Here is a 13110-nt window from a genome sequence, read left to right as displayed (position 1 = left end):
ACAACAGAAAAATAAATAAAATTTTAATAATTTAATAGTCAAGAATAAAATTACAACAGCAGCTAAGTCAACTTCTTAATACTTCTCATTAGCTTTGACATTGCAAACTCTATATTTTTCTTTTAGACAGTTAAATTTGTTTCTTGACAAAAGTTTAGTGAAAACGTCTACAACATTAAGATCTGTTTTGCAATATTTCAGATTGACAAAATCATCTTTCTGCATATTTCTGAGAAAAAACAACTTAATGTTAAAGTGTTTTGTTTTTTTCTTGAAAAACAGGATCGTTAGAGATAACTATTGCAGCCTGATTATCCATAAACACGTTTGTGCCTTCCTTTTACTTCAAGTTCAGATCAAACAATACATTTCTAAGTCATAAGACTTGATTTGCCGTAGTTATAGCTGCAACAAATTTAGCTTCTACATATGATTGAGCAACCACCTCTTATTTCTTACAACACCAAGAGAATATCTCTGATTCCATATTAAACCAAGAGAAGATCTCTGATTCCAGATTAAAATAATAACCTGAAGTACTCTTCATATCATCAGAACTATCATAATCACTATCAGAATAGCCCAGCAGAACACAATCTTAACTAGCACTGAACTTGATTCTATAATATGGTGTTCCTCTTACATATCTTAAAACTCTTTTAGCAGCAATAAAATGAGTTTCAGTGGTACAATTTGTGAATCTAGATAGCATACTTACAGAGTGTAGGATATCAGGTCTTACGGCTGTTAAATACATCAATAACCCATTAGATTTCTGTAAAGAGTTTCATCAATCTTCTCAGCTACATATTCTTTGCCCAACTTTTTATTTTTACCCATAAGAGTTGTAGCAAACTTGCATTCATCCATTCTGAATTTCTTCAGAATTTCGTTGGCATATTTGGTTCTTGCTACTTTTGTTGAACTTCCATTCCAAGGAAAAATGTCATTTGTCCTAAGTCAGTCATCTCAAATATCTGTTGCATATATTTTTTGAACTTATTCACAAGTTCTAGATTGCTTCTTGTGACAACTAAATCGTCCACATACAGTGAAAAATAACAAAATTGATCTCATCACTTTTAATATAGAGGGTAGCCTCTCTAAGACTTTTTTTGAATTTCAGTTGCATCAAGTGCTCATCAATTCTGCTATACCAGGCCCTTGGAGCTTGCTTCAAGCCATATAAAATCATTTTTAGTAAGTACACATCTTCATTTTGCTCTTTCACAACAAAACCCTTGGGTTGTTCAACATAAATTACTTCATCAAGCAAGCCGTTGAGAAATGCTGACTTGACATCTAGCTAATACATTTTCCAACCCTTTTGTACAACAATAGCCAACAACAACCTGATTGTTTCAATTTTGGCAATAACGTGTCAGAAAAATCAACACCAAGAATTTGAGCATAACCTTTCACAACAAGTCTGCCTTTATACTTGTTGATGGAGCCATCTGTATTGAGCTTTGTCCTGAACACTCACTTTACTCCAACAACTTTCCTGTCTGCAAGCCTTTTAACCAACTTTTAGGTTTAATTTTTTTTTCAATCATGTGTAGCTCCTCCTTCATTACAATCATCCATTTCGGATCTTTCTCGGTTTTGAAAAAATTCTCTGATTTAAGAACAACAACATTGCACCTCTCATAAATTTCAGAAAGTGCTCTTGTACCTCTTATAGGAATATCATCTATCAACTCATCATCTATGAGCTATGGTTTTGGAACAAAGTCAGGAAACATAATTGCTTGCTTTCCTTCCCAGTTCCACTTATCATTCTCTATGAAGTACACATCTCTGCTTATCAAAATTTTCTTGGTGTTTGGTTGAAAAATTTTGTAAGCTTTTGAGATTGTGATGTAACCCACAAATACACCAGGTTCTGCTCTTTTATCAAGCTTATCTCTTGATCTATGGAACACGAACAAAGCACAAACATCTAAATATTTTAAGATTTTTCAAGGAAGGTTTAAAATCATACCAAGCTTCAAACAGTATCTTTCCTTCTACTGCCTTTGTTGGAAGCTTATTGAGTAAGAAAACTACAGTATTTGCAGCCTCCACCTAAAATTCTTTTGGCAAGCTCTTCTCTAGCAACAAACATATGGCCATCTCTATTATAGTTTGATTTTTCCTCTCATTGACTCTATTTTGTTGTGGAGTGTATGGAGCAGTGAGTTGGTGCTCAATCCCAGCCTTTTCATAAAAAAGATTGAACTAATTTGAGGTGTGCTCATTGCCATTATCTGACCTTAAAACTTGAATGTGATGACCACTTTGTTTTTCAACCAAGTTCTTAAATTTCGAGAACGCACCAGCAACTTCTGTTTTGAACTTGAGAAAATATATCCAACACATTCTGGAATAATCATCAATAAAGATGAGAAAATACCTGCTCCCATTTAAAGATAGAGTCCTGTGAGGTCCTGCTATGTCAGTATGTTTGAGCTGCAATTTCTCCATAGCTTTGCAGATTGCTTTCTTAAATGGAAGCATAGATTGTTTTCCTTGTTGACAGGTTTTGCAATCTGGAATTTCAATGTCAAGTTGAGGTAGACCCTACATTAATTCTCTTCTCTGTAGATTTACCACTGAAGTGTGATTGAAGTGGCCAACTCTCTTGTGCTAGATTTCTCCATTAATTTTTGTTGCAGAAAATATTGATTGTTCTTCTTCCAATGGATCTAATGCAAAGCATTTTCCTTTCATTTTCACTCTGAAAACATCTTTACATTTTGAATATTTGATAAGACATTGATTTGTTTCAAAGAGAACTATGAATCCTTTCTCAAGCAATTGTGCAATACTCAAGAGATTTTGATTTATGTTAGGTACAAATAACACATTTTTTATTAACTTTGTACCTAAGATGCTTTCAATTGCTACTGTTCCTTTTCCTTTTATTAAAATGTATTGTCCATTGCCAATCTTCACTTTGGAGGCTACTGAAGTATCCAATTCTTTGAAGAGATCACAATCAAAGGTCATGTGATTTGTACACCCACTATCAATGAGCCACTTCTCACTTGAATGATAGGTTGAAAAACAAGTAGCTACAAAGAGTTGCTCCTCCTCTTCTTAATCAACAACTTGAGCAATATTCTTCTGTTGCAAGTTCACTTGTGTTATAGTCTTTTGTTGAGTGTTGCTTTTACAAATTCTTTGGTGATGTCCCATCTTTTGACATTTCACACACTTCTGGTCTGGCTTTCTCTAACATTTGGAGGGAGAATGTCCCTTCTTTCCATAGTGTTTGCAAGGAGGGAAATCATATCTTGTTCCCTTGAGTTTTCCTTTTTATCTTTCTCATTCTTCTTCCATGCTCCTCCTTGACTGGACTGAACTTTTGCAGCTAATGCACACTAGACTGAACTTTTGCAGCTAATGCACCTTCAACTAACCCTTCAAACCTCATAAGCCTTCTCTGTTCTTGTGCCTACAAAACTTGCATAAAATTTTACCAAACTATTCTTTGACAGATCTTTATGTAACGACCCCAAAATGGACCGTCACCGGCGCTAGGAATCAGGTCGGCTTAAGGCCGCCAGAACCCGTAGCAAGCCTGCTAAACTCTCTGTGTACCTGGAATACATACTCATACATGATCATACATTATCTGTGAAAATACAAACAAACTCTTTTCTGAACCAAGGCTTAACCTGTGCATGCACTATCTCTGTACGCTGTACTTTGTACGCTGTACCCCTGACTAGAGCTTGCTCTAGATGGGTTAACTCATACCTGTTAAGCCTGGTTTCCACATACAGGAAAACATATATACATATACAGATCATGTACAAAACATACATTACTAGGTCAAGCACATTTCGAACTTTATACACAACTATTACATCTCTTTCATATTACATGTCCACTCTAAGCTACTCTTTACTCTTCCTGTACTCTGCTGGACTGTCCCTGTACACTGTACACTGAACCTGCAAATCTGGGGTTAAGGGAGTGGGATGAGCTCTATAGCCCAGTGAGTAGAACAGTAAAACGAGTAGAACAGTAAAACATCTCAGTAAAATATGATCTCATGGAATGCACCATATCACAGACAAGCCACATCAAGAGTAAACCTGTCACCACATAGTCCCAGTAACTCTGTGCCAGGGCGTAGAATCGAGCACCTGGTCTTCCTGTCATATATGTATATGTGTATATAACACCTCTGTACTTACCATTGCCAGGGCGTAGTCAAAGGCTCCTGGACTTTGCTATACCTGCCAGGGCGTAGTCAAAGGCTCCTGGACTTCGCTATACCTGCCAGGGCGTAGTCAAAGGCTCCTGGACTTCCTGTCTGAGACTATTGGATCATTCAGCATTTACCCACATCAACAAAGAACTATGCAATGCACCATATTCGTGGTTACTAATGCACTCAACCTAAGGCATAATCATGATGCATGAGATATGCTAAAACATTCCATTATGTGCAAGTAAAAGAGTTAAGTTTAGTTCCACTCACCTCTGGCTATCTGGACTGACTGACTCTGCAGGCTCTGAACCTCTGGAGCAGTACTCACTGCTGCTCTCTCTGGTTCCTCTGGTCTGTACCTATACAGATGGACTCAAATGAGGGACCAAACAAGCGTATGAATAACTCTCTTAACCTCCCCAAGAATCCCCTTAAACTCACTCAACTCTCCATGCAAAGCATGCAAAAGAAAGCTGGACAGGACACTTTCGGCGGCAGGTTCGGCGGCCGAAAGTCCTCTCCAGAGACGAAACTCAAGCACCTTCGGCGGCCGAATCTCAAGCTTCGGCGGCCGAACCCTTTCGGGGGCAAGCTTCGGGGGCCAAAACTCACTCCAGAGACGAAAGTCTCACACCTTCGGCGGCCGAATCCCCCAAACAGAGCCGAACATGCAAAACAGGCTGTGGCAGCCAAGCCACCATGCAAGAGGTTCGGCGGCCGAATGACCTTCGGCTGCCGAACCTGAGTTCGTCCAGAACTCAGCTTCAACAGCAAACTATCTCCTCCTTTCCGTCAATAACTCCAAACATGCATATACCAACTCCTCAACACACATATACATAAGTATATGATCACAGGGGTCCAAAACCATCGAATAACCCCAAACAACAAATCAAACAGAACACATAAACATGTATACATGCATAAATCATCAAAAAGATCCTTTTAACCTAAAGCATGTCTCTCTCCCCAAATCCTTTAGAAACCTTCTGTAACACAGTAAAACATGTTCAAGATCTTCACGTACCTCCTGTAAACACGAAGATGAACGGTCTGAACTAAGAAAATGGATCACCTTCTCTTCACACTCATAAACACTCAAAACTAAGTTTGTTTTCACCTCAAAACTTTCCACACCTGAGAAACCCTTAGCCTGAGCAGCTAAAAGCGTGCAGATAAAGTATGGGAGATGTGACCAACTTCTGGACATGATCTGGTGATAACACCTGTCCAAAATGCTGACTAAGGGATACAAAACTGCTGGCTAAGCAACTCAGCTTCGGCTGCCGAATCGCATGCAAAACCATGCAACATTCGGGGGCCGAACCTGAATTCGGAAGCCGAACATTGGGCACTTTCGGCGGCCGAACTTACCTTCGGCGGCCGAACTTACCTTCGGCGGCCGAACTTGGCTCCTCTGCCTTGGTTCATTTCAACTCAACACTTGGTTCCATTTACCTGTAACACAGTAAACCACACAACATTTCTTGAGAAACTCATATCTCCTACCCTCTAGAGGATTCCGACATCCCGGAGTCCACCGGACGACAAGACTTCCGGTGCCGGACTCTAGCCGGGTATTACACTTTAGTATTTTTCAAAGAGGAAAATATTGCTTCAAACTTCTCAGGCACAGTTACAAGTATTTTTTGAATTATTCTAGAATCAGAAAATTCAAAACCAAGTAATCTTACTTTATTTGCAATCCCAAGCAATTTACCAGAGTATTCCTTCACCGTCTCATAAGCTTTCATCTTTTGCAGCTCAAATTCTCTTATTAGATTAAGAATCTACATTCCCTTGATCCTCTTATCTCCTTCATACTCCTTTTTCAAGAATTTCCATATTTTAAAAGCTGACTTCACTGTTATAATTCTGATAAAGATTTTTGGTGAGACTGCAGCAAGTAAAGTAGCTTTTGCATTCGACTTTCTTGTCTTCTTCTGCTTATGACTCTTGATCTGCGCTAACGTTGGATTTGTAGGTAATGGAGGAATCTCATAGTCCTCTTCGACAGCTTTCCAAAGATCATTTGCCTCTAGATGAGCCTCTATTCTTACTGCCCAAACATGATAGCCTTCTCCATTGAAGGCAAGTGGTACTAGTGAAGTAAATGGAACTTCTGTTGAATCCATGGAAAGAAAAACAAGAAACATAAACTTTCTTTTAATCACAAGTCCCTTGTGAAGAGAGCTCTAATACCACAATTTATTAGAAGAAAATTTGAATAAAGCAAGAAAAGAGAATATTGTGCAAAGTCTAATTTTTATTGACCGTAACATTAACTTAAATACAATAGAAATATAAACTGAAATAGCTCAAAACAAGCAACTACATGGAACATATTTAACAACTAAACTAAAAACAAGCAACTAATGGATGACATGTCATTGAACAAGTCAAAGTTAAGAAATAACATAAAAATAAATGAAATTTCAGCAACTTAGTGATCAAGAATGAAATTGCCGCAACAGCTAAGTCAACTTCTTAACAAGTTTTTTTCATACTCTCTCTCTAGAAGGTCTAGAGAGAGTTTTTTTCTCTCACTTGGATTTCTTTTTCTAGGAGCAAGTCTCCCGTTGCCTCTGTCGCACCGTCAGTTCCCTTTGCCCCATCTAGGCAAGGGGACCTCCTCTTCCCTTTTTGCCGGGAGAGTGGGTTTCCTCTCCCCGCCTTCGGGTGGTTTTGTATATAGTTTTTTGTTATTTGGCAAATCCTGTGGAGATTTTTGAAAGGATTGTTAGATCTGGTTCTTTAATGTATTTTATGGGTTTGGCTGTTAGATCCGATCTCTATTGCTTTTACTCTTTTAAAATATGCAGCTGTTTGTTATTTTGTTGGTTTTTATTCTGTTGTTTGCATACAGTTTTCTCCTCCTTGGACTGAGTGTTGTTACAATGGTGCTTAGTGCTTTGTTCTTCAATTGGTTGCTCTTCTTCCCTTTGTCGTTCACTTTCCTCTAGTGAAACTTCATCTCTATCTCAAAAGGTATAGATGAGATCTCACTGTGCATCAATTTAATCCTTTTGGCTTCAGTAGAGGGAGACTTTGAGTAGTCGTGGTCGGCTCCTTTGAAAAGCGAGTTGTACCTAACTTTTAAAAGTTTGATGTATTTTCATTATGTTGAACTTTAGAGGTTGAGATTTCTCTGTCTTTCAAAAAAAATACAAAAATCTATTAAACAAATAATGACTCATAATTAGATAAAATTGGTTCTAAAAGAAAAATATTTCTTTAATTACGTTGTTGCCATAGGAGCATCATATTCTCATGCACCTTTGTTGAAGCAGTTAAAAGTTTATTTTAAATTGTCTGGATATGTTGGTGCTAAAATCAAACGGCAGATTTTCAAGTTTCAACCTTTATTCTTTACCACCGATTTGGAAGGATCTGGTTTCAGATTTTTAGTATATTTTTATATTACCTAAATCAAAATATATTCATCCCCTTCATACCCAAAAGCATAATGAATAAATGTATAATGAATAAGTAAGTTTATGTAAAAATATTTTAAAAAAATTATTATTTAATTTATATAATTTGATAAAATTATTATGGTAGCTAACACTCGTAATATAAAATTAAAAATACTTTTAGATTTAGATTTTTTAGAATTTATTTATAGTCATTCGAATTCTAACGGTTCAATATTTTAGATATTTTAATAGGATTCATATCTCTAAATAAGAATAATTAATTGTAAATTATTATTTAATTTATGTGATTTAATCAAATTAATTATTTAATCAATTTAATTTTAAAAACACATTAGCTAGTCTTGTTGTTTCAAATCATTAATTATATATTCTCTCTTTTTTTAAGCCATTAGTAATACATGACGTAATTAAGATACTCTTGTTCTTTATTATTAATTGTAATTTATAATTTTAAAATTACAATTATTCAAGTTTTACTATTCATAATAAAAATTAAGAGAATATTTAATTTAATTTATAAAAATTAACTTATAATTATAGTGATATTTGAAGCGTATAAACATTTCACATTTTAACTAGTTTTACCAAGCAAGTACTTTATTTAATTTTGAAATTTTATTGGATTAAATAAAGTATATAATGAAATTTTAAAATTAAACGAGTAAAATATAATAACTTGCTTTGATAAAACTAGTTTACGATCAGTTTAGTACTAAAATGAAAAATCAGTCTCCCAATTTATTTATTTTATCTTATAAATTGAAGTTTCAAAATATTATAAATAAATATGTCAATTTATTTATAGAATTTATAAACTGATTTAATCAATTTATAAATGAAGATAAATACCTTTTAAATAGTAATAGTTTGAGAAAATACATACTAATAAATATGTTTTTGAAAATAAAGAAATTAAATAGTAATGTTTTTATTTTATTAAATTAAAAATTATCTTATTTTATTAAAATTTAAAAGAAATTACAGTTAGTAACAACTCAAAGTCATGCAAGGCAAATTGAAGCGAGGTATCAGTCAATATTCAAGATATTTCAATCAATAAATTACATAAGCAGAGAAAGAAAGAAAGAACTTCCAAATCTAAACCCAAAAAGAAAAAATTGAATTATGGAAACACCTGATCTTTGATGGTTCTATTTAATAATTTGAAAAATTCAAAGTAAATGCTGCTTGGCTTGTACAGAGTCCAGAGGAACTTCCTCTTCTTACTCTTGTTACACAGTGAAATTGGGATATTATTCTGATACCTTCAAATGATTTTGCTCCTCTTTAATGCTTCCACTTTGGTCAGTATCCTCTTTTAACCCTTAATTAATTAGACCAACCCCTTTCTTAGTGTTCTCTCACAAGTTGTTCAGTTTTCTTTTTAACAAAACTCATTCAGGAAATGAAGTTTACACTTCTTGCATGGTTCTTCATCTTCTTGTGTGGCCATGCCAATGCCAAATCAAACATGGGTTTTGATAGCAAAACCACGTCAAAACAAGAAGATTTCACCCTCACAGAAACTGATAAACATGTACAAGTGCAAGGTAGGGACTCCTTTTGTCTTTATGAAAGCATTTCTCATTTTAAACCCTAAAGATTTATATCCTGCACATGGATTTCAGAGATCAAATGGAGAAGATGGAAGCCCATGTACTTTTCCACTCAATGAAGGGAAAGAAAGGAAAGATTTTAACCAGCAGTGTAAAATTTGGGCAAATTTTACTTAAATTTACTTTTTAGTGGACCCAAAATACGAATAAATAGATTTCATTTAATTTTATATGAGCATTTATGAGGAAAGTTTTTGTAAGTGAAATTTTGATTATATTTCTTGGTATCTTTCTTGGAAAGCATATGTTGAATCCAGGCACTACTATTAACAGCAATTTCTACAGCATCCGTGCTTCTCATATTTGACAAAAACTATAATTATGCATATAATTTCTAATTCATAAATAACCTCATAAAATTTAACAACATTACCCTTATTAAATTAGGAATACATCGCTTTCTTTTTCCTTCCCAAAAGTCAATATATGGGCAAAGTTGTACAACATGAGTCCTCTCAAAGGGACGTTTTCTGTGTAAATTCTTCTCACATTAACCATGTAAGCAAAGGTCTGAAGATACAAATCCATAAAGGAAATAAAAAGAAACGAAAAAATTTCTGGTGCTACGGGAAAGTGCCTTGGCTTTGATTTATCACCAGCATCCTAATTTCTTAAATTTCATAGATGAACTTCTCAAACAGTTTCATGTGTGCAGATTGCAATGCAATGGCTACTGATAAGCTCCCATCATTGGTTGGGCTGGGCAAGATGAAGGATAGACCCTCGTATGGAATCCCACCAGGCCCCATAAATATGGGTCTGCCCCATCCAAAATCTGCATCGTGAATTGGCAGCCTAACCCAGCTAGTGATCCCAAGATTTGGGCACTTAAAAGTATGTGCTCCACGAACAAGAGCTGATAAATCAGGCTGAAGCTCAAGGTAATCAAGTGCTGACCTTAAGTAATCATTGTCCATGCGAACCAATGCATCATGAACTTTGCCTGCTGCATACCAAGTTGGCTTTGATTGCATATCACCTGCTGCTGCAATTGGTGTTGCTGTAAATATCACATTGCCAAAGTAACCAGGTGGAAGTGGAGGGCGCAATCTGGACCTTCCATCGGTTGCTATGTATAACTTGGATTCTTGATCACCTTCTAGTCCACGAGCCCTGCAAGCAGATCTCCATACATGACCTGCCAACATCTCATAGGAGCTATAAGTTATAGTGTTTCCGTCTTCCTTTGCCTTGGCTTTGAGTATGTTGAGCTGATCCCTAGTCAACTTGAAAATGGAGACTGTTGTGCTATCTGGTTTCAAGTTTTCTGCAGAAACTTTCAATGCTGGTGGAGGCTGGTATTCAATGTGGTGGAATGCAGGCTGAGGTGGGTCTCTGGCACGGAGAAGGGTGCGGTCAATGAAAGGGGGAATGGTAATGTCAAGACCACGAGCCATATCTGACCATGCATTCACGAAGTGAAGACCAGAAAATCCATCAGCGACATGGTGCTGCATGCCAACCCCAAGTGAGACGCCGCCGCATTTGAAGAAAGTCAACTGCAGAGAATCGAATAGATTATTATTATTATCAGTAAATCTGTGCTACTGTTTCTCGCATCCTTTAACCAACCGAAGAAAACCAGAGTCCACGCAATATATTCATAAATTCTTCCTTCAATATCCAAATCATGATGGCTAAAAATGGTACCAAATCACTATCAAACCTGAATGAGTACTCATCAATAAGCAATTTAGGTGATGTTCAAAGGCCCCCTGACTATTAACAAGGAGCATGCTAATTGTAATAAATTAGTTAATTTAATTGTAACAATGAGCACTTTAGAACAAATTAGTTTGTCTAATTGTAGAGAATTTCGATGATAGCGCAGTTAAACAATTCCAAAATCAATCGGTCCAACCAAATAAATCAGAGAATAGCAATAATTCACTCTGATTTATAACTTTTTTTCAGTTGGAGACTGAAAGTACGGAAAATTATTAGATTAAGTCAGATTATATCTAATTTATAATTTTATATTAATCTAAAAGAAAGAAAGAAAATAAAATTAAAAAAAAGCTATTTTGAGGAAAAATGATTATTTAGTTACAGTTGTATGATAAAATTTACTATTTGATTTTTATTAATTTTAAAAAATATATTAAAATATCTTTAAAATTAAAAAAACTAATTTTTTTTAAAAAGTCTAATAAATACATAAAGAGAAATTAATTAATAGATATTTTAATGAGATGAAGAGATAACTAATAAATTTTTTTATAATATCATAAGAATTAAATAATTAATAGATAAAATTAAAAGATAAAAATAATTAATATTTTATTTTAATCTTTGGAAGATTTTAATATTCTTTCAAGATCTTGCTCATGCTATAAATTTAAATAGTAAATTTTTTATATTTTTATTTAATAAACCGAAAACCCCATAAACAATGGGACTTCCAATTTTTCTTAAAAAAAAAAATTTGTTCGAGCAAATTACTGTTTATGATATTATGGTATTTATTAAGCCAGCCGATCGAACAAAACCTCCCACCCAATTTCTCTAGCAGTATTAAATTAAAAAGAAAAACCCACCATGATCTACGAGCTATCAGTATTCATTAATTGGTACAATATAGAGGAACTATACAATGAAAAAGATGCATTAATGGCATGAATCTCCCATCTCTTTAAGAGATCCATGGACTTTGCTCTTTAATAAGTCTGAGTTACTTAAAGCAAATTCAAATTAATAGAGTTGGTATATTATTTGAATTAACAGAACTGATAAATTTTGAATAGTCGATGGGATATATATATACAAAAAATAAAAACCAATGCATTAACGCAGAAAATAAAACTTACCTATCAGCTTTAGATTTAAATGCTATTTTTATATGTCATGATATAATTTAAAATTTCAATTTATTAATTCTTCTTATCAGCACATACCTGCAGAACCAATAAAGGATAGGTAGATATGCCGCCGGAGTAATCCACGGACGGAATTAGCTTCTTGAGCTCCAAAGTGGGAGCGAAATCGCCGAAGTCATCGATCACCGAGCTGGTTTCCGCCACAACAAATAGTACGCCTTCCGCATTGCAATCAATCTCAATACGACCATCCTCGTCTCTCCGCAACCGTCCAGCCATCGGATAGAACTGCACCAGGGCCTTACTAAGCCCCTCCTTCACCACATTTGGATCAAAGAAGTTGAGAGCACCTGTTGGTCTATAGAAGTAAACGCTCGGGGTATGGAATCTCGGCACCACAAGGTCGACGTTCGCGTTCCACAATCCTCGCCGCGGGGTCTCCTCCGCCGGCTTCACCAACGTTGACTCCTTCACGTCGATAATCATAGTTGCGGTTGGTAGGTTTGTGTGAATGGGTCCTACTAGCTCGGACGGGTAGGGGAGTTTGACTGCAGATTGTTTGGATTGCAACAAATTAGCAGACGGAAAACTTTCCTTCCCAGTTCCAAAAGTTAAAAATAATACAACCCGTAACTGCAACGGAATGGAATAGAAACGGTACAAGAACAGAAGGAAAGGATATGAAGAGAAAGAGGAAAGGAAGAAAGAGAATTAGCTGTGAAGTAGAAGGAAGCGTTTGGCACGGAGTGGGAGATCGGATGGAGGAGAGGAGGATTTGATGGATAACTCGAAAGTGGAGTTGGTGAGCGAAGTGGATGCGCGCGGCTCTTTATAAAATAGAAAATGCGAGAAATATATATATATTTTTTCCTTTCTACGGTTCTGTGGCTCACCTACCCCGCCTACTGACTTTGACCAGTTATCAACTGCCACGTTTATTTTCCACTCCATCGGACCTTATCAAAAGTGGAAAATTTTCCTTTCTACGTTTATCGAGATGGTTTCATTCCATTTGTTTTCTGAAATTATTTGTTTGT

The 13110-nt window shown here is 35.6% G+C and overlaps 1 protein-coding gene across 1 annotated transcript; it reads right to left on the bottom strand.

The window, feature by feature from the left end:
• Positions 1 to 9559: 9559 nt before the first annotated feature.
• LOC110613765 (shikimate O-hydroxycinnamoyltransferase) lies at positions 9560 to 12898 on the bottom strand. The gene is made up of 2 exons (XM_021755063.2): positions 12152 to 12898; positions 9560 to 10756 (listed from the first exon to the last, which is right to left on the bottom strand). The coding sequence occupies exons 1-2, from the start codon at positions 12557 to 12559 to the stop codon at positions 9869 to 9871; spliced, it is 1296 nt and encodes a 431-aa protein (XP_021610755.1). The 5' UTR covers positions 12560 to 12898; the 3' UTR covers positions 9560 to 9868.
• Positions 12899 to 13110: the final 212 nt, after the last annotated feature.

Source organism: Manihot esculenta, chromosome 4, assembly GCF_001659605.2.
Source record: "Manihot esculenta cultivar AM560-2 chromosome 4, M.esculenta_v8, whole genome shotgun sequence".
Lineage (NCBI taxonomy): Eukaryota > Viridiplantae > Streptophyta > Magnoliopsida > Malpighiales > Euphorbiaceae > Manihot > Manihot esculenta.
Note: the sequence above shows the minus strand (reverse complement) of the source record. Positions and strands in the feature narration are given on the sequence as shown.

Bases quoted from the DNA above. Each gene is read 5' to 3' on its own strand.
- LOC110613765 (XM_021755063.2), bottom strand. From the start codon at position 12,559: ATGATTATCGACGTGAAGGAGTCAACGTTGGTGAAGCCGGCGGAGGAG. The intron at 10,757-12,151 runs GTATGTGCTGAT...GATTCTCTGCAG, and splicing joins ATCCTTTATTGGTTCTGCAG to TTGACTTTCTTCAAATGCGG.